Raw genomic sequence first — 19,146 nt, forward strand, 5'->3', positions numbered from 1 at the left:
CTCGGGAAGGGCTGGCCCGGCGACACTGCGCTAACCAGGCTGTTGTCCAGTGGGGAGGGGACTGACCCCATGCCGCCCAGTGCTGGTGGCTATGCAAAGCTGCCCTCCATGGACAGATGAGCTGGCAGTGCCATCAGCCCTCCCGCGCAAGGCCCCTAAGGGGCCCCTGTCACCCCAACACACCGTGCCCGGCCAGCTCAGAGCCCAAGGGGCCAACTGCAGGCCCCCTCTGCCAGCCCAGGGAAAAGCTGGCAGCTAGGCCACGGATCAGGCTACATGCCAGGAGCAGGGGACCTGCCCTGCCTCCCACCCAGGTTTCTGACTCTAGCCTTACACAATACATTGGGCCCTGGCCCCTCCCTTCCCAAACTGGGATCTCTGCTCCTCTGGCCTCCAAGGAGGGGCCTTCCCAAGCTCCCTGTCCCCTCAGGAAAGCAGCGTCTCAGGCGGCTGTGGGAGGCTGGCAAGGCGGCTGCAGTGAGGACCAGGCTCTTTGCCCAGCGGCCGCAGGCCTCACTCCCACGCAGGGGCTGGGCCACCACAGCCGCCCGAGCGTGCACCTACAGGCCCCAGACGGGTGCTCACAGGGACGGCGCACCCAGGCCCAGCAACAAAGCAGGTCCCCATCATGAGGACGGTGGCCCAGCTGAGACACAACAAGGCAGGTGGCAGAAGGGCTTTTTATCAGGAGTCACCGAGTGAAACAAGGTCTCTGAAGCCAGGTGCCCCCCAGATATGGCTTCTGCCCCAGGTCTGTTCTCGAGTGAGGAGGCGGAGTCCTGGGCGGGGGGGAGCTGGGGGGGGAAATGCACTGATGCCCGCCCGCAGGGCACAGACCGGGGTCTCCAGCGCAGGGCCCTCGGCACCAAGCGCCAGCCCCTCACATAAGCAGGCAGCATGGCCTCTTCTCCACGGAGGCCTCCTCGGAGGGGGCTGTGAGCCTCAGCAGAGGCGGGTCTCCTCCAGCCCTGGAGCCACACTCGGGGGGCGGGGGCATCTCCATGTCAGCAGGCAGACCAGACCCAGGGGCCACAGGCCCATCGGGCACGGAGCGCTGCAGTTTAGCAGCTGCTCGCTGGCGCTTGAGCTCCGCCAGGGTGTGGTGCGCCTTGGCCCGGCCCAGGGTGTCGGGGGCCGTGCTCTCCAGGGGGCTCAGCTGGTAGGATACACTCCGGTCTAGCCGCTTGGAGTACAGGTGCCGTCCTGAGGGGCCCCCCACTCGGCCGTTGTGCGGCCTGGACACCTCGGAGTCCTCCTGTGAGGGGAGTGTAGGACCCAGAGGCCATTAAGCAGGGCCCTGTCTGGCCTCACCTGGCCTTGGGGCCCCCCTGCGTGGTGGTCAAGAGGCGGGCACAAGGGGAAAGGCAGCAGCCGATGCCGGACAGGGTTGGGGTGTGGTTGTGAGGTGACTGATCCCACTGGCTCCTGGGGTCAAGGCCTGCCCCACACAGAGGGCTCACCTCGGGGGGTGGTGGCCTGAGCTCAGTGTCTGTCTGGCCGTCCTCATCCTCCTCAGGAGGCTCTGGGCTGGTGGGAGGTGGCTGTTGCCACACAATGGCCTCCTGGGCATGCTCCTTACGATACAGGCTGGTGCGCTGGGTCAGACTCACCCGCCTCACCACCTTCCTGGGGAGAGGGCAGGGTCAGGGTGGGGGGAGGACACCGCCCTCCTGTGGACTCTGCCCCAGGCTCCAGCTGGCACACAGGTCGCCAGCTGATGCCAGCAGGGGCAAAGACCTGTGCGCTGCCTTGGGGCGGGGGCGGGGCCCCGGAGAGGCGTGCTCACCCCCGGCTGCCGGCACTGGAGGTGCGTCTGCGCAGCAGGGAGCGCGGGTGACCTTGGGCGCGCAGCAGGGCGTCGTGCTTGTGCTTCAGCTCCAGCAGCTTGGCCCGGACTTCCTCGTCCCCACACAGGTCTGAGGAGGGGTGGGCGGAGGCTCAGGCGGGCCCTCCCCCTAGTCACCTGGACCAGGAGGAAGGAGCCCCCAGCTCACCAAGAGGCGTCTCTTCCATCAGGGACTTCCCGTTGAGATCGGCGCCATGTGCCACCAGCAGCTCCACCAGGTGCACCTGTGGACCGGCGAGGCCAGGCTGCTGAAGGCTCCAGAGCTGCAGGCCCTCTGCACCCCAACTGCCCCAGCCCCACACTCACCTGGCCCCAGTAGGCCGCAGCGTGCAGCGGCTCCCAGCCGTCGCGGTCCTTGGCGCTCAGGCTGGCCTGGTGTTCCAGCAGCAGGGTGGCTGCCTCGCTGAAACCGTTGGCAGCAGCCACGTGTAGCTGCAGGCAGACCACCCAGCCCTGAGTCCCCAGCCCACGTCCCTCCACCAGCAGCCCCTCCACCTGCGCCCCCCAGCCACGCCCTCACCAGTGTGGCCCCGTGGTCTCCAGGGGCGTTCAGGTCAGCCCCTGTCTGCAGCAGGCTCTGGATGTCCTCCAGCATGTGCAGCTCCGGCAAGGCCCGGGCCGCCTCGATGCTGTCCTGGGTGATGCCTGCGGGGCAACAGGCTCAGAGCTGGCACCCCGGCCCAGCCCAGCCCCGGGGGGTCTCACTCACCACGGTCAGCCATGGCCGTCTCGAGGCAGTCCAGCGTCTGCTCGTCCTCACACAGGTCGTAGGGCATGTTCCCATCAGTGTTGACCGCCAAGAGGTCAGCGCCACTGCAGTGAAGATGGATGGGGCGTGGCCACAGGACCCCTTTTAACTTCTCCCCCAGGGCGGCCCCCAGCCCCCAGATGCTGCTGGGAGAGGCTGCCCCTCGGCCTTGGGTCCTGTCCCGGGGCAGGCAGATGCCCTGCAGCCTCCCTGTGTGTGCAGGTTCCTGGACCCACTCAGCCCTCACAGACATGCACAGCGGGCCCACCTGCCAGGAGGGGGAGCCCGAACTCGGGAGGCCCCAGGGACCCAGTGAGGAGAATCCAGGCACCAAGACAGCCCCAGAGCTCAGAGCCTGACCACCCCCCCACCCCGCCTCCCAGGCACACACCCCACCAGTGCCTTGATGGATCCACAGGTGGTCTGAGCACCTAACCATCTACCCTTCTAGAGGGGTCAGAGTTGAGGGGCCATGGCAGGGGGCTCCTGGATCCTGGTGAAGGCAGCGGCCATCCTGTTCACCTCCTCATTATTAAAGGCCCCACCTGTGTCTGCATACCCACTCCCTCCTTGTCAGTTCCACCCTTATTACTAACCAGAATGCATTTCTCTGTACAGACCCTGGGGAGGCTGGGAGGCCAGGCCAAAGCTGGAGGTCGAGAGCTACCCTTAAGTCGTTCCCAAACTCATAATGGCACCTGGCAGGACACCCCCAGGTAAGCAGCCAGGTGGGCAGACAGCCACACTGTCCTGAGTGTGCGGGGCCCCTGCCCAGGCCCAGTTCTCCCTGCCAGGGTGCAGGCGGTGCGCAAAGGGAGGTGGGAATGAGAGGCAAGGCGTGCTCCCTGTGGACGAGACGCCTGGCTGCATCTCAGGATGGACTGCCTGCCCTGCTCCACCCCGACACAGATGCCCACTGGCCACGCCTGCTCCCCCCAGGCCCTACCGGGCAACGAGCAGCTCCACCAGGTGCAGGTGGCCACAGGTGGCTGCAGCATGCAGGGGTGTCCAGCACTCACTGTCACAGGCGTTGACCGTGGCCCCAGCCTCAAGGAGTTGCTGCACCATCTCCCGGAAGTCGTCAATGCAGCTCTGCAAAGCATGCAGCCTGAGCACCGGCCCGCTGGCGGCCTCCCCTCCTGCCCCGCCCCCTGCGCTGACCTGGTGCAGGGCTGTGAGACCGTCCTCATTGGCCAGGTCAGGGCTTACCCCGCTCTCAAGGAACTGGCGGACTGCAAGAAGGGGGAGGCGTGCTTAGGGCGCGGGAACAAGGCCCTGCCCTGGGCCAGCGCTGTCCCAGCCAGGGCCCAGACTTGCAGGGACCGGGACTGACTGCTGTGCTGCAGCTGGGGAGCAGAGGAGGATGAGAAGGTGGCAGTGCAGGTGGCAGGAGACCCTCTGCCCCGGCAGGCCTCACAGAGCAGCCCTCTGCCTCCAGGCCACCCCCACCGCCAAGTCCCAGCTCTCCAGCCCTCAGGCTCCCAGAAGGTCCCCTCTTGTATGAGAGCAGCCCCACGGGGCTCCAGACTATGCCCCTCTGGCCTGGGTGCTGGCACCCGCCCCCCACTACCTCAAGCCACGCCCCCCTGCAGACCACTCACCACCATACCCGCCCTCCCCTGGCACCTGCAGCCCCATCCCCACACCATGGCTCCCTGCCCTGCTGTGGCCTGGAGTGTGGGTCTGAGGCACCTGGGCTGCTCCTCCGGGGTCTCCCCAAGAGCAGAGCTGGTCCCACCCTCCCTCCTCCTCAGAGGTCCCACCTTGGGCCCAGGCTCTCACCCTCATATCCTGGACCTCCCTGTCAGAGCCTGGCAGGCAGCACAAGGATGCACCCTCCTGTCCGCAGGTCCCTGGGGCACACCCACCACACCCTGTCCACTTCCCCTGCCTTGGGCCTTCTGTACCCCAGCCTCTGCGGCAGGGGCCCCCACCCTGGAGGGAGGGAAGAAGAACCCCCAGGAGCCTCTGGGCAGGCAGAGGGGCTGTGAGCACGTGGGGCACAAGAAGGAACAGGGGGGCCCTGCTCCCCATGGGACTCTCCAGCACCACGAGACAGGAACACTGGGCAGCCCACTGGAGCCAAGCCCTGGGCACTCCGGGCTCCTGGAAGCCCACCCCACTGCCGCCTCGGCCTTGCCCCTGCAATAGGGACCCTGCATGCTGCCCCATCACCTGCAGCCCACAGCTGGGCCAGACCCTGAGCCCCTTAAGATGCAGCTGTGCCCTTGGCAGGTCTCACGAGGACTGTACCAGGAGGACAAGGATAAGGCTACAGCCATGCACTACCCCAGGGTCAGCCACACTCACCTTCTTCCAGGTCATTTCGGGCAGCGGCCTCAAGAAGGGTGATGCTGGGAGGGAAGAGGACCCGCTTCTGCGGCCTGCGGACAGCCGCCTCCTTCCGTGGCCGCTCCCTGTGTCCCTTTCTACCCTGGGCCTCCTTTTCAGCCTGGGCCCACATCTTCACCTGCTGGGCACGGCGCTTCTGGGCGTGCTTCAGCCGCTCCTGCGTGCTCATCCTGCCCACCGTGGGCATCTCTGCCAGCAGTTCCAGGTGCTCGGCCATGGTGAGGGCTGCCAGCCAGGGGGGCTGCTCGGGGCACCAGATGGGGGAACGAGGGGGCCAGGCTGGGCCTGAGGGGCGGGGCAGCCAGCTGGACTGGCACCCTCGGGGGCATCCCCTCAAGGCTTGGTGCCCTCTGCCCCTGGCAAGGCTGGATCAGGAGGTGCCACTCCGTGACCAGGCCCAGGGCCAGGCAGCCCAAGGGGCACAGGATCCTGGCAGAAAGGGCAGCAAGGGAGGGCACAGGCAGCCACCTCTCAGGAGCCCTGGCAGCCTGGCCGCTCAAGGGCAGGGCCTCCCTCCCTCCCTCCTGGGGTCAGGGTGCAGAGCCCGAGGAAGCAGCGGGGCCTGTCCGCTGTAGTCCAGGGTCTGCAGCTGATCGCCCCGATAAGAGTTGCAGGTTTCTGGCACTTCGCTGAAGGGGAAGGGAGGGCAGGGCAATGGGCAGAGAGGCCCCTGGGAGTCCTAGAAGCCCCCTCTCCTTCCAGGCCTCAGGAGCCTGGGTGGGGCCTGGAAGCAGCCATGGGCTGGTCCTTCCTGTCCTCTGCCTTCTTGTCTGTCTCCCAGGGTCAGCGCACAGGCGCCGATGAGGAGGTGTGGCAGGAGGGCGGGCTCAGTGGCCACACACAGACTGGAGCAGGGTGTGTGCTGAGGGTCCTAGGGTCCCAGACCCAGTGCCCGGGGGTGGGGCTCTGAGCAGCCAGGGCACGGAGCACACGGCAGGTCTGGCAGCTGTCCTCAGGAGGGCGTCCTCATGGTGGGAGTCCTGGGTGGGTGATCAGGCTGCAGCAGCAGGTGGCTCCAGGCACCTGAGGAGGAAGAGGAAGCCCATGGAGGCTGGGTCCGGGCGGGGCTGGCTGGGCTCCCAGTGGCTGGCAGGTGAGATCAAGGCCCTGCCCTGTGTGAGGCCCCCCCTCCCTGGTGCCCACAATAAGCCTTGCTAGGCAACAGTCCTGGCAGGGGTGAGGGGCTTGCTCTGCCCTGTTCCGACCCACACTGAGTTTCCAGGAAGGGCTGAGATGGCAGATGGAGGCTGCCCTCCAGAGCCAGGCACCTGCTCCGGGGAGCTGTTCTCTGCAGTTTCCCAAGGCTCCAGGGTCTGCCCCCAGGTTGGGCCAGGCAAGGTTGCCTTCTCCTTGGGCTCTCCAGGGACTGTCCCAGGGAAAGGGCCCACCTCCTGCACCACAGGCTGAGGAGGGCCACAGCCCGTTCTGACCAACAGCCACCCAGTTCCTCGCTGGCCATCATCTAGGCCTCTTCCTGCCCAGGTCCCCAGCCCAGTCCAGTGAATGCCCTGGCCAGTCAATGGCCAGCCATGCTGGGCTGTAACGTAAGTCCCTATCACGTGGACACGGGCTGGGTCACCTGCCAGGTTTGGGATCTGTAGTATCAAGCCAGGCGGGAGTTTGGCTGGGGCACAGCCACGTAGAACCCGCCGTGGCCCGCCCTGCCCAGTACCCCTGGTGTGGTCACAGCCCTGGCTGCATTCCATCCAGAGGCGCTCGCCTGCAGCGCACCAGGAGCCCTCGTCCTCCCTCGGCCAGGCCTTGTGGGTGTCTTAATACCAATGCAGCCTCCACTGGCCAGACTTGCATTGAGGACACCCAGTGAGTGCCCACTTCTTTCCAGAAGGGAGCTGTCCCTCCCGCTGCAGATCCTCCCGTGCACCTGAAGCCTCACCCTGTACGGGACCGGCCTGCCCTCGGCCTTGCCCACGCTCCAGCCACCACAAGCCAGGCCTTGGTGGCTCCTTGAGAACATGCCCAGCAGGGCCCAGCAAAGAGCTCTCCAGGCTGCACCTCTACAGACCAGGGGAACTGTCCAGACTCCCTGCCTGGGCCCCCAACCTACCCTTGCCCTCTGGGACACAGCCCCCCCAAAGTGAGAGGCTGGAGACCAGGTCCTGCAGGCATCCTGCCCGCTCCTGAGCCCACACTGGAGACCCAGCAGAGCTCTCACCCCCCACAAGAATCCCCTGCCAGCCACTCACAGCTCTTCTCATGCCTCCCCCCCAACCCCCATGGCTTCAAGGTGGGACTTTCACCTCTGCTGTCAGCCTCTGGGCTGGAAGCAGACCCACACAGCCTACCCCAGGAGATCGGAGCAAGGGGCAGGGCATGCAGCCCTCTGCCCAGCCTGCAGTCCTCAGCCACGGTGGGGGACAGGACCTGCAGAGAATGCCAACCCCGTGGGCCAAGGCTCCCCAGCAGCGTGGAGGCCTGGGGGTCGACTTCAGTTCTCCAAGGTGGGAGCCAACGTCAGAGCCACTGCCTGATCTTGTTACGCTGAACAAAACTTAGGAGATGTCATCGTTTTATACAAGAAAAGGGATTCTGATACCCACGTCCTACAGAAAATCACCTAAAATAGCAACTAGCTTTTCATACGGGGCACATGCTGCCTTTGGCTTCCTCACATGCAGGCCACCTGTGGCAAGTCCTCACAGAACAGGTTCTGGACAGCCCCTGCCCCCACCCCACCGCCCGCTGCTGGGCAAGGGAAGGGCGCAGCTCACAGGCCCTGTGCCCTCAGCTCTGGGGGGCCCACCTCACTGACACCACAGGGCCCCTCTCTGAGCCCCTTTAGCCAAACTCCTTGCTAGAAGCTGCCTGAGGGCAGCCTGCAGGTGACCCCAGGACCCCACTGCAGTGGGTGCCCCATCCCAGGACCACCTCCATTGAGGGGGCACCATATGCCCAGGGCCCGGTTCCCCCAGCGTGCGCCCCTGAACCCCACCTACTGTGCCTCCCCAAGCCGCATTCAGCCTCCACCTCCAGCCACGGTCCAGGGAGGACAGGCTAGCTCAGCAGGGCCCCACCGAGTGGCCCCCACACCACACCCAGGCCAAGGGGGGCTCAGCAGGGCAGCTCCCGCTGTCTATGGACCCTCCTCAAGCTTCCCTGGGTGTCACACAGAATTATCTGGGTGGCTTTTCCCAGTTCTCAGCTCTATGACCTGGCTGTGAGGGAGTGTGGAGCCAGGTGGGAGGAGCCTCCTGGAGGGACAGTAGCCACGGCCCCACTCCCTCAGCTGCACCCCTGGGCCGTCCCCAGGACTGCCAGAGCACCACCAGATAGCTGGCCTTTGGGACAGGAGGCCCTGGGACCCAGACTCCACCCAGGAAGTGTCTTAGCTGGACCTCCCCATCTTCCCCATGGGGAAGCTGAGGCTAGGCCTCAATGCAGTCCCCCTGGTAACCGCTGTACCACACTGCCTCCCACGCCCACTTCCCACTAGCAGAGGCCATGGCCTGGAGGGCTGGACCTCAGAGCAGTGCTGGGAGAGCAGAGCCCCGGCCGCAAGGCTCTGGCCCCCTCCCCAGCCGGCGGGGGTGGGGGCTCATATTTGTCTGCTTATGGGAGAGGGTTTCCACACCCGCCACCAGCAGAGCTGGCTGTGTCTGCGGCATTAACAGTAGCAGCAAAACAGGGGAAGCTCTGCAGACGCCCGGCTCCAGGAAAAGCGAGGCGTGGTATCATTCTGCAGATGCGGCATCTCTGTGTCCCCGCAAGAGGCTGCGTCTTGTTCACCAGGCCCCCGACGCTGCCCTGGGCAAGGCAGGGTCACCAGTCATGCAGGGGCAGAGGACATGGGGCTGGGACCACCATCCTCAACTCTGGGGGCAGCAGGGCCTCCAGGGGGGTGCAGAGCATCACCAGGGCACCAGGCCCCAGCACCTACAGCACGGCGGCTTTCCAAGCAGGCAGAGGCCAGACACTGAGGGCCCTGTGTGTCCTGGCCTGTCCCTTCCACTCAGGGACAAGCGTACTGAGGGCAGACTCCCAGTCCGTCTCGTCAGCCTCATGCCGGTGCCTGGAAGAGGGGCCTTCAGTCGGTGTGAGGGGCCGGTGCCAGGCAGGTGCACTCTGTGCCATGGAGGAGCAGCTGAGGTGCCCTGTGGCTCACGCCACCCCAAGGAGCAGCCAGGGGCCTGGAGCCTGAGATGTAGTCCATTAGCACCAGGCTGTGATGAGGGGCCGGGCCCCCAGAGCAGGAGGCGGGGCGTGCTTCCTGATGGCCACCTGACCAGGCTGCAAGCTGCGGTCCCCAATGCCCTGCTCTACCTGGCTCTGCTCTGGGAGTAAGGACAGGGGACAGGAGGCAACAAGGACAGGCCCTGCCTTCCATGAGGTCCACTGGGTGGGCAGAGGTCGAGGGGTGGCCACAGAGTGGGCCTGTGGGCCTGGACATCTGAGGAGGAGGAAGGAGCCCAGTGGTGTTTGAGACAGGCCTCTGCGCGAGCTTGAGAGCAGCAGTGTGGAGAGCCAGCGGCACGTGGGGACTGAGGACATGCAACCGGCAAGGGCAGTGAGGCAGGTGGCTGGCTCCTCACAACGGCATGGAGACCAAAAGAAGAGGAAATCTGGGGGTGCAGCCTGTGAGTGCAGAGCAGCCACCCCCAGGCACTCACCTGCTCCCAAAAGGCTTGTTCTGGAATGTTCTAGAAGCTAATCCCACAACACTATCATCAGGCCCCTCACTGCAGCACCTTTAGGATAAAAGGGTGGCAATGACCTCCCAGCCTATCAAAGGAGCCAGATTAAATAAGCCCCGGACGGCGGGGTACAAAGGCGCTTCTTGTGCACTGCCCAGAGGTCACCGAGAAATGGTGTTTGTTCAGTGAGAAGAAAAGGTATAAAATCTGTGTATGCTATGTCACCTTTTATGTAAAAAGTTATAAAACAACAATGTTAGATTAACATCAGAGTAAGAAACACGAGCCGTGACCGACAGTGGTGACAGGAGTGGCAGGCGGACAGGGTGTGTGCTCTGCACCGTTTCGGTTGTGGGGCTTGTAGCCGTGGGACGCTGACCTTCAGAACAGCACCCAGCACTGTTTTGGGAAGCGCAGGTGCACATACCTGTCGGGTATCAGGTCGGGCCGGGAGGGCAGGGCTATACAGGACACTCCGTCTTCTGTCCCTGGCCAAGGTGTTGGCCTCTGCCCAACAAGCCGCGGCAGCCAGAGGCTTTCAGACAAATGAACAATGTCATCAGATCCAGGGTGGGGGGACCTCACAGGAGACACTGGAACCAGCACACCCACCCTGCAGGTGTGGGCAGCAAAGGGCAGAGCAACAAGCGAGGGCAGGGAGGCTGCCGGACGCGAGGTAAGGACCACAGGGGCAGCCCAGGGAGGCAAGAAGGGCCCTGAGGAGGGCCGAGCGCGGGCAGAGCGAGGGGCCGGGAAGCCCCGGGGAGAGCGGTCAGCAGGGGCGCGAGGAAGGCCCGAGTGTCCGCGGCAGGGGGCGGCACCTGGGCCACGGCAGAGGGCCCCCTCTCCTCACAGACACGTCAGTAAGGAACAATGAAACCACAGATGGGAGGGGAACGAGCAAGGGACAGAGAGCCTTTCTAAGCCTCACAAAACCCAGAAACAGAAAAGAAAACTGATTAATCCGATTACACTAGATGTTCAAAACGTCTGCCCGGAGAAAAGCAAACCCAACCTCCAGGGCCTGCCCTCCAGGGAGTATGCCCCCACCCTGTTCCCCTTCTTCTCCCACCCAGGACGTTTCCTTCACCCTTTTCTCACCTGAGCTCCAATGACCCTTCTTCTGCCTCCGTAACTTGTTTCCAGAGCCCATTTCTTCTACCACTTACTTCCACCTCTATGTCTTTCTAAATAAACTTTCTCTTTAGTTAAAAAAAGCTACAAACTCAGAGACAGGTAATCACCTGGGTAGACACATTTACGATAAACATGGCAACGTGGTCACAGACCAGCCATCAGGGGCTGCAGCACAGCGGGCAAAGAGCAAGGAAGCTCCCAGGACAAAGGACACAGATCACATCAAAAACACCCAACACACACCTCCCTGCAGTGAGCACACGCACATTAGGAGGGGACACACTTGGGGCCACTCAGGGCTGGACCAGACACCAGTGTGCCAGTTCTGGCGGGTGCCCTGAGCACCCACAGAAGTGCACCAGGCCTCAGACCCCACACACTATCTCAAGGTGTGGCCCTGCAGGGTTACCTGCACAGGCCATCTTTCTCAGAAGGAAACCAACTGTTTTGTCTTTTTAGAGAAAAAGGGAAGCCCTGGCCCACTGGCATGGCTCAGTGTGTTAGGCAGCATCCCACAAGGCGACACATCGCTGGTGACTCCAGGTCAGGGTACCTGCCTGGGCTGCAGGTTCGGTCCCTGGTCCGGCACCTATGAGAGGCAACTGATCACTATTTCTCTCTCACATGGATGTTCCTCTCCCTCTCTTTTTCCCTCCCTTCCCCTCTCTCTAGTAAATAAGCAAATAAATAAAATATATGTATGCTTTTTAATCTTCGAAAAAAGAGGCAAGGGAGTAGAAGAGGACTGGACTCAGCCGCGGTGCCCCTGAAGGGAGCGGTCCTGCCTCCTGAGCACCGGGCCGAGCCAGGATGGAGGCAAGAGGGGCTCGGGGCAGCAGCGCAAAGCAGGGGCTCCTGGCCCGCTCCCCACTCCTGAAGCCCTGCCCTGGAGTCCTCAGCTCAGCCCTGTCCCTCAGGGCCTTCGCTGTCCCATGGAACCGGCTCTCCCCAACCCTGCTCCCTTTCCGCCTTCTCTGGGGGCTGTTTCTCCCCTCAAGCCCCCGGCCCTCACCACTGCAGCCCCACTCCGAGTGCACGCGGACACGAGCCGCAGCACCCACTGCCCACACTGCGCCCGCTGCATGAGATGGGGCCTCCGCAACCACTAGTTCTGATCCCACTGAACTGAAGGTCCAGCCAGTACAGGAAGGGCAGAGACAACTCATCACTCACAGGCAACGCCCAGTGTGCAATACAAGCAGGAAAGATGTTACAGAAAAGCTACTGGAAGTGACCAAGAGCAGCATCAGCAGACTCAGCATTAAGGGGCAGAATCAATTGCATTTGTAAACAGCAGCGACAACCAGAAAAAGACATTATGATGACACCAGCATATGCCCAAAGACTCAGCACCTCGGAGCCACTGCAACAAAGGGCAAGCAGCACCTGCACAGGAAACCAGGGGCGAGAGCGAGCCAGGCCCGCGCTGGGCTCCCCACGCCGACGCCGGGCTCCTCACGCGGACGCAGGGCTCCCCACGCGGATGCAGGGCTCCCCACACCAACACTGGGCTCCCCACGCGGACGCAGGGCTCCCCACGCGGATGCAGGGCCCCCCACGCCGACACTGGGCTCCCCACGCCAATGCCGGGCTCCCCATGCTGACGCCGGGCTCCCCACGCCGACACCAGGCTCCTCACGCGGATGCAGGGCTCCCCATGCCGACGCCGGGCTCCCCACGCCGACGCCGGGCTCCCCACGCGGATGCAGGGCTCCCCACTCAGATGCAGGGCTCCCCATGCCAATGCCGGGCTCCCCATGCTGACGCTGGGCTCCCCACGCCGACGCCGGGCTCCTCACGTGGACGCAGGGCTCCCACACGAATGGTCAAAAGACTCTGCATCACAAAGATGCCACTTCCCCCAAGTTCACCTCAGACTCAACACACTCACAACCCAAACCCCTGTAGTTTTATCACAGACTCTAATTCTCTAACACGTTTCTCTCTTCAAACGAGTTCTCTGTTTTGTATGATATGCAAAAAGTCAATAGTCAGGGCTATCCTAAAAACGGACAGGTACTTACACAGTTAGTTTCCAGGCTTATTATAACGTTCGGTCAGTAAGGCACTGAGGCACAGGCGAGAACTAGCCCCGTGGCAGAGCGCAGACTCCCAGAACCAATGCAGACCTGCGCGGACAGCCAGCTCCGACCCTGCGGGCAGAGGAGTCTTTTCAGTAATGACACTGGGCCAGCCGGACAGCACAGCCGTACGCTCGCCAGGACGCAGGGACTAGCACATCGCAGCGTAAAAGCGTCACACCGTTCACAGAGGCGACACCAGAAGCGAGCTCAGCCCAGGACCCACTGGACGCCCTGAAACTAAAGATGGCTCTGCTGAGGACCCTGTGATGAGGCTAAGAAGACAAGCTCTTGACTGGAGAACATACTCGCAAACCACAGGCCCAACAAAGGACTTCTGTCCAGCAAGCACAAAGGACTCCCAAAACTCAGCCAAAAACAAAAAACAAAAGAACACTCCAATTAGAAAATGCGCAAAAGATCTGACCGGGCACTTCACTGACAAGGAGACAAGGTGAGACCCTGGCGGCTTTACCCTCAGGGACATGCAGGTGACGGCCGCATGGGGCCCCCCACACCCCGAGAATGCCAGAGTGAAGCAAGGGGCCACCCACTGTGCTGCTGGTACGGCCATTCTGGAAAAGAGTTTGGAAGTTTCTCTCAGAAAACTAAACATGCCTTGGCCCTGGCTGGTGCAGCTCAGTGGACTGAGCGCCAGCCTGTGAATTGAAAGGTCATCAGTTTGATTCCCAGTCAGGGCACACGCCTGGGTTACAGGCCAGGTCCCTGGTCGGGGGCATGTGAGAGGCAACCACACACGGATGTTTGTCTCCCTGTCTTTTTCCCTCCCTTTCCCTCTCTCTAAAAATAAATAGAATCTTTAAAAAAAAAAAAAAAAGAATTTTGCTTTGGAACTGGCTAGTTCAATCTATTTAAAAAATAAAAAACTAAACCTTTGCTTACCACACATGACCAAGCAGCTGTGCTTTTGGGCACTTATCCCAGAGAAACGAAAATTTAACTTCACATGAAAACCTGTATGTGGATTTCATAGCAACTTGATTCACAATAGCCTCAAACTGGGAACAGCTATCTCTCACGGGAACACCGATGCCACAGAACCGACATGGGCGCACAGCTTGGGGGTCCCCAGGGTGCTGGCTCATCACCAACAGCCATATCTGCTGAGTGCAGTCAAAGGACCCTCCGAATGACCAGACCTGGGGTGGGGGTGGCCACACGTCTGTAGCTGTGATAAGGCTGCACAGAAGGAACACACATTCGCGCACTCACACGTGGGCACGTAAAGCTGGTGAAAGGGTCAAGGTCAGTGTCCCAGGTGAGGCTCTGCAGCACACTTATGTGCCTTTGGGGGACTGGGAAGGCAGGAGGATTCTCTCTGAACTGTTTCTTACAACTGTATGTGTATCTACAACAATCTCAAAATAAAATTTCAAAATAAAATGAGTGAACTGAAAAAGCAAGTCACAGAGTATGAAAAGAAACTGGCAATATAAAAAGAACTAAAAAGCAAAAAAAGAGAAAAAGACCAAAAAAAAGCCCTGGCCAGGTGGGTCAGTTGGTTGGTGTGTCACCCCAAACACCAAAAGGTTCCATCCCTGTGGCGGTGTGCAATGGAGGCCACCAACTGATGTTTCTCTTTCACATTGAAGATTCTCTCTCCCTCTCCCTTCCCCTTTCTAAAATCCATGAACATATCCTCAGGTGAGGATTAAAAACAAAACAAAACAAAAAAACTCCTACCAAACAGGACAACGGGCCACACATTTCAATAGCCACTTCCCATCAGTAAACACACAGAAAGGTGCCCATGCCATTAGTCATCAGGAAAACACGAAACCCAACACATTCAAGGACACACCCACCCGCACAGAGACCAAGTGTCAGGGGAGTCAGAGCATGTGACCATCTTGGGCCACGTGGGGGTGTCTGTGGAACACCCGCCCCCCCACCAGCCATCCCACTCCAGGCACTGCCCCCAACAGAAACGTAGTGGGTTCCCACACTGAGCCTGTTCTGGGCCGTTGCTTTAAAGGGCATTCCCAGGACAGCTGGCCAACTGCGGCCTGGGCTGGGCACTTGAAGTGCCAGCTTTCGTTCAGATCATAGACGTGCAACTCCCTGAGGCTCCCAGCGGCACTGGGTCACAGCAGCAGGAGTGCACACCCAGACCAGAGGCCCCGATGTCTTGCGAGCACCTGACCTCGCTGGCCATGGGGAACCACCAGCAACTTCCCAGCAGCAGAATGGGGGGATCAGCTGTCATGTATCCTCACCTGGCTCAGCATCAGAATGCACTTCCAGACGCCAGCCCTGGGAGTCTGGAGGGATCAATAACCCTGCGTAGCGCCGAGCCCAAGGCAAGGGAAGGTCCTTGAGGGAGGCTGGTGACATTATGCTAGAGGTCCCAGGCAGTGCACTAAGGTAAGAAATAAAAAGCCTGCAGACGTCCTGGCTGGTGTGGCTCAGTGGACTCAGCACTGGCCTGCGAAGCAAAGGCACCCCGGTTCGATTCCCAGTCAGGGCACAGGTCTGGGTTGCGGGCCAGGTCCCCAGTTGGGGGTGTGCAAGAGGCAACCACACACTGATGTTTCTCTCCCTCTTTCTCCCTCCCCCTCCCTTCCCCTCTCTCTCAAAATAAATAAATAAAATCTGGGGAAGATGATGCAAAACTCTTTAGCTGCAGAAGGCCAGAAGGAGACGTGTAGAAAACCCCAGGGATCTATAAGAGGGCTACTAAAACAAGTAGCAGCAAGGTTGCAGGACAGAAGGACAGTGTATCAAATCAACTGTATGCCTCTGTACTTGGAAAATATAAACTGTTAAGTGTCACTTACAAAATTAGTACCCCAAAGCCTGAAATACTTTGACACCTCTTCCCCTTGAGTATGGGTTGGACATAGTGACTTAATTCTAACAACAGCAAAGCAGAAAGGACGATGCCTGACCTCAGAGGCCAGGTCCTAAGAGACAATGCAGCAGCCCTTGCGGGGTCTCTTCTGGAGGGGCTGTAAGACTGAGAGCCGTTCGAGGGGCCCGCAGGTGAGGCGTGTGTCTCGGCCAACAGCCACGTGAGGGAGCCCCTTTGTAAGCAGCTCCTCCAGCCTTCTGTCTGGCCGTCAGGTGATACAAACCTGGCTGGGGACCCAAACTGCAGCCGTAAGAGACCTGGAGCCAGGACCAGCCAACTAAGCCATTTCTGAATTCCTGACGCACAGCGATTCTATTTTAGTCACTTGTTACACAGCCACAGTACAGAGACCTCATTAAAGGAAGATGTATATAGAGATATAGCATGTTCTATATTGTTACAATGTCAATTCTCCCCAGATAGAGCTACAGCATTAATACAATCCCAATCAAAATCCTAGTAGGCCTCTCTGGAGAAAGTCACGCGCTAACGCTAAGTGTGTGAAGAACCACACTGTATCCTGAGGAGCCAAAATCACGTGAAGGTGGAAGCCAAGGTGGAGAATTTGCGGTACTTGATCTCGAGACTTCAGCGCTACCACAATCAAATCTGCGGGGCAACAGCACAAGGTCAACGAGTAAAATCCAGAATCCAGAAACGGGCCCACTCATGGACTCCGCTGATTTTCACCCAAGCTGTTGGGTAATACAGCGGAGAGAGGACGGTCTTCCGTGAAAGCAAGCACGACCCGTACAGGAAAAGCTGTCAAACTGGGCTTCATCAAAACTAACAGTGTCGACCGTTGAAGACACTGGCACAACGCGACGAGGCCAGCGCCGCCGGCAAGGACACACTGGCCGAGGACCGGCACCCTAAAGACACAAAGCTCTTAAGACAAACCGCCCCATTTTTATGGGCGAAAGACTTGAACAGAAGACGTAGGAATGGCCAAGAAAGGAAGCTCATGAAAAAAGGCTCGACGCCGTTCACCGTTAGGAAACGCAGGCTGAAGGCCAAGGAGCCACCCCGCGCCCCACTCAGCCAGGACGGCGGTGCCTCCGAGAAGACGCAACGACCCAGGTGTCAAACGCATGCGGGGGCCTTTGGGAAAAGAGTTCGCGCTTCCCAATAAAGGTGACCACACACTTCAACCTGCCCTTTCAGACCCAGGGAAAGGCCGCCCCGCGCAGCGTCACTGACCACGGCTCGCCACGGCCACGGGCAGGGGCCGCGGTGGGGGGACAGGCGACGGGGCCGGCACCTGCACGACGGCAGCCCCGCATCAGCCCGACAGGCAGCCACCTGAAGTGGGCCTGGCGGCCGAGCCAGGGAGGCCTCCGCCCGCTCCTCTCCGGGAACCCCAGCCGTCAGGGGAGCCCCCAGGGCACGAAGGCAGAGATAACAGCAGCGCGGTGCCCTATGCCAGCCCAAGCGGCGGGTCCAGGGAGAAAAGGCAGGCAGCCCTCCGGGGGCGCCTCCCCCTCCGCAGCCACGGAAAGGAACCGCACGGCCACCTCAGCCCCTGCTCCAGGACAGCCAGGGGACCACGCCACAGAAGCGCACTCCTTCCCCGGCCGGAGCGGCCAGCGCCTCAGCAGGGCCTGGGGACGCTCCTGCCGGCCTCCTCCGCCGCTTTTCCTCAGCTCAGCTCAGCCTCCCCTCCCCTCCCCATCCCGGGGGCCCGGCCTCCCCTCTCCCCGGGGACCCGGCCTTCTCTCCCCCGGGGACCCCGGAAGTCCGAGCCTCACTTTCCGCCTCGCGCAGTGGACCGAATGCGGTCCACGGGTCAGTCAGCCCCGCGTTCCTCCGGGCGCCGCAGGGGCGGGCCCGGCGCCGCGCCCTCGCCATGGCAACGCTACACTTCCGGCTCGCGCAGCGCAGAGCCGGAAGCCGCGGCGCCCCGTGGGAGCCGAAGGCGGGGCCTGCCCGGATCACGTGGTGCGGTGCGGAGCGTGGCCTGGGAGACTTGGTGGCAGGGACATCCTCTGAGTGGACGTGCCAGGATGGGGCGGCAAGGGCAAGTAGTTAGGAAGCTCCCAGGAGGGTGGTCATCCACTTAAGCCGGGCTTTTTATTTTTACGTATTGATTTTAGAGAGAAGAAACGTCGATTTGTTGCTCCACACACTTAGGCATTCATTGCTTGATTCTCGCCTGTGCCCTGACCAGGATCGGCCTGGAGGGGATCCAGTCCGCAACCTCTGGAAACAACGCTATAACCAACTGAGCACCCGGCCAGGACTAGGTTGGGCTTTTAAGGAAGCGTCAGGGTTCAGCTGATAAAGCAGAGACCTCACACATGGAGGGGACAGCTTGTGCAGAGGTGCAAGGATCCAGTGCACTGGGGCCATGAGAGGCAGTGGGATGAAGGTTTAGGCGGGGGGAGTGTGGTCAGAGATGACTGGTCAGAGCACAAGCTGGGCTTTATCCTGGAAGCAAGGGAGGATCATTGGAGGAAAGCTGGTGACTTAAAACAGGGAGGAGCCCTGGCTGATGTGGCTCAGTGGTTTGGGCATGTCCTGAAAACCAGAACCAGGTTCCATTCCTGAACAGGGCACATGCCTGGGTTGTGGTCCAGGTTCCTGACTGGGGTCAGAGGAGAGGAGAGGGAACCAATTCTCCCTCTCTCCCTTTCTCTCTAAATAAATAAATAAATGTCTTTAAAAAAAAAGATGTAGAGGAGAAAAAGGCTTATTGTTTGCAACAGAGTGGGGCTAGGAGGCCATAGGTACCACCAGCCTGGTGAGACACAAGAAACCCTTCAACTAGAGCCCTGGAAATAGAAAGCAGTTGAGAAAGTGACAAGTTCAGAAGCAGCCAGGTGTCAGGTGAAGTACGAAGGGAAGGGAGGGTCTGAGGTCGTGGGAACAGTGTGGCAAACCACCCCCCTCCTGCCCCATGCACCATCCATCTCAGCCCAGGCTTCCTCCAGTGAACCCACTGCTCAGCCCTTCCCTTGGTGCCTTACCATGAGTCAGGCACCCACTGTATGCTACAGATTTTCAACACTTCAAGGGTATAAAGGCAGGGACAATACAAGAAAAGCTGGATTCTTGGAATAAACTAATATAAAGTGTGTCTCTGCTCCTGTGGCTTCCCTGGGGTCTGGGGGCCCTGGCACCAGCACCAGCCACCACTGCCAGTAACATTCCTTTGGACAAACCTGCCCAGTGTGTGCGTGTGTGTGGAGGCTGGGGGGTGCAAACCTGGGCTTTGAAGCAGAGTACAGAGCACAGGCCTTGACTGACTTGAAAGGCCGAGAACAGAGCAGACAGCCTGGGAAGACAAGGTGAGGGGACAGAAGGGAGTTTGGGAGTTAGGAGGACTGGTGAGTCTGGGGAGCTGCCAGAGGCATTTGCTAGGACCGCACCTTTGGATCAGGTCCTATACCTGCAAAGCCCTCAGAGAGGGCCAGGCCTTTGCAAGGGGTGCCTTGGGCTTCCTCATCCTGAGCCTCCACTGC

The 19,146-nt window shown here is 60.9% G+C and overlaps 1 protein-coding gene across 4 annotated transcripts; it reads right to left on the reverse strand.

Moving 5' to 3' along the window:
- Window positions 1–666: 666 nt before the first annotated feature.
- On the reverse strand, window positions 667–17,548 carry PPP1R16A (protein phosphatase 1 regulatory subunit 16A). Of its 4 annotated transcripts, none has more exons than XM_090283185.1 (12): window positions 17,434–17,548; window positions 12,757–12,885; window positions 10,023–10,130; window positions 4,905–5,969; window positions 3,541–3,826; window positions 2,556–2,659; window positions 2,367–2,491; window positions 2,153–2,278; window positions 1,995–2,070; window positions 1,787–1,916; window positions 1,460–1,626; window positions 667–1,257 (listed from the first exon to the last, which is right to left on the reverse strand). In XM_090283185.1, exons 4-12 carry the CDS (start codon window positions 5,161–5,163, stop codon window positions 881–883), a joined length of 1,650 nt encoding a protein of 549 aa, XP_090139311.1. In that variant the 5' UTR covers window positions 5,164–5,969; window positions 10,023–10,130; window positions 12,757–12,885; window positions 17,434–17,548; the 3' UTR covers window positions 667–880. The 4 variants fall into 4 exon arrangements, with proteins under 4 accessions (XP_090139311.1, XP_090139313.1, XP_090139310.1 ...); XM_090283187.1 differs by lacking the exon at window positions 10,023–10,130 and having other exon boundaries at window positions 3,541–3,686; window positions 3,756–3,826; window positions 17,434–17,547; XM_090283184.1 differs by lacking the exon at window positions 10,023–10,130.
- Window positions 17,549–19,146: the final 1,598 nt, after the last annotated feature.

Source organism: Furipterus horrens, unplaced genomic scaffold (genome assembly GCF_987537825.1).
Source record: "Furipterus horrens unplaced genomic scaffold, mFurHor1.1.pri manual_scaffold_7, whole genome shotgun sequence".
Taxonomy (NCBI): domain Eukaryota; kingdom Metazoa; phylum Chordata; class Mammalia; order Chiroptera; family Furipteridae; genus Furipterus; species Furipterus horrens.

Excerpts from the sequence above, each read along its gene's own strand:
- PPP1R16A (XM_090283186.1), bottom strand. The coding sequence starts at position 5,163 with ATGGCCGAGCACCTGGAACTGCTGGCAGAGATGCCCACGGTGGGCAGG. Across the intron at positions 1,627-1,786 it reads TCCAGTGCCGGCAGCCGGGG|GAAGGTGGTGAGGCGGGTGA; the intron begins GTGAGCACGCCT and ends CCCTCTCCCCAG. Across the intron at positions 1,258-1,459 it reads CAGGCCACCACCCCCCGAGG|AGGAGGACTCCGAGGTGTCC; the intron begins TGAGCCCTCTGT and ends CACTCCCCTCAC.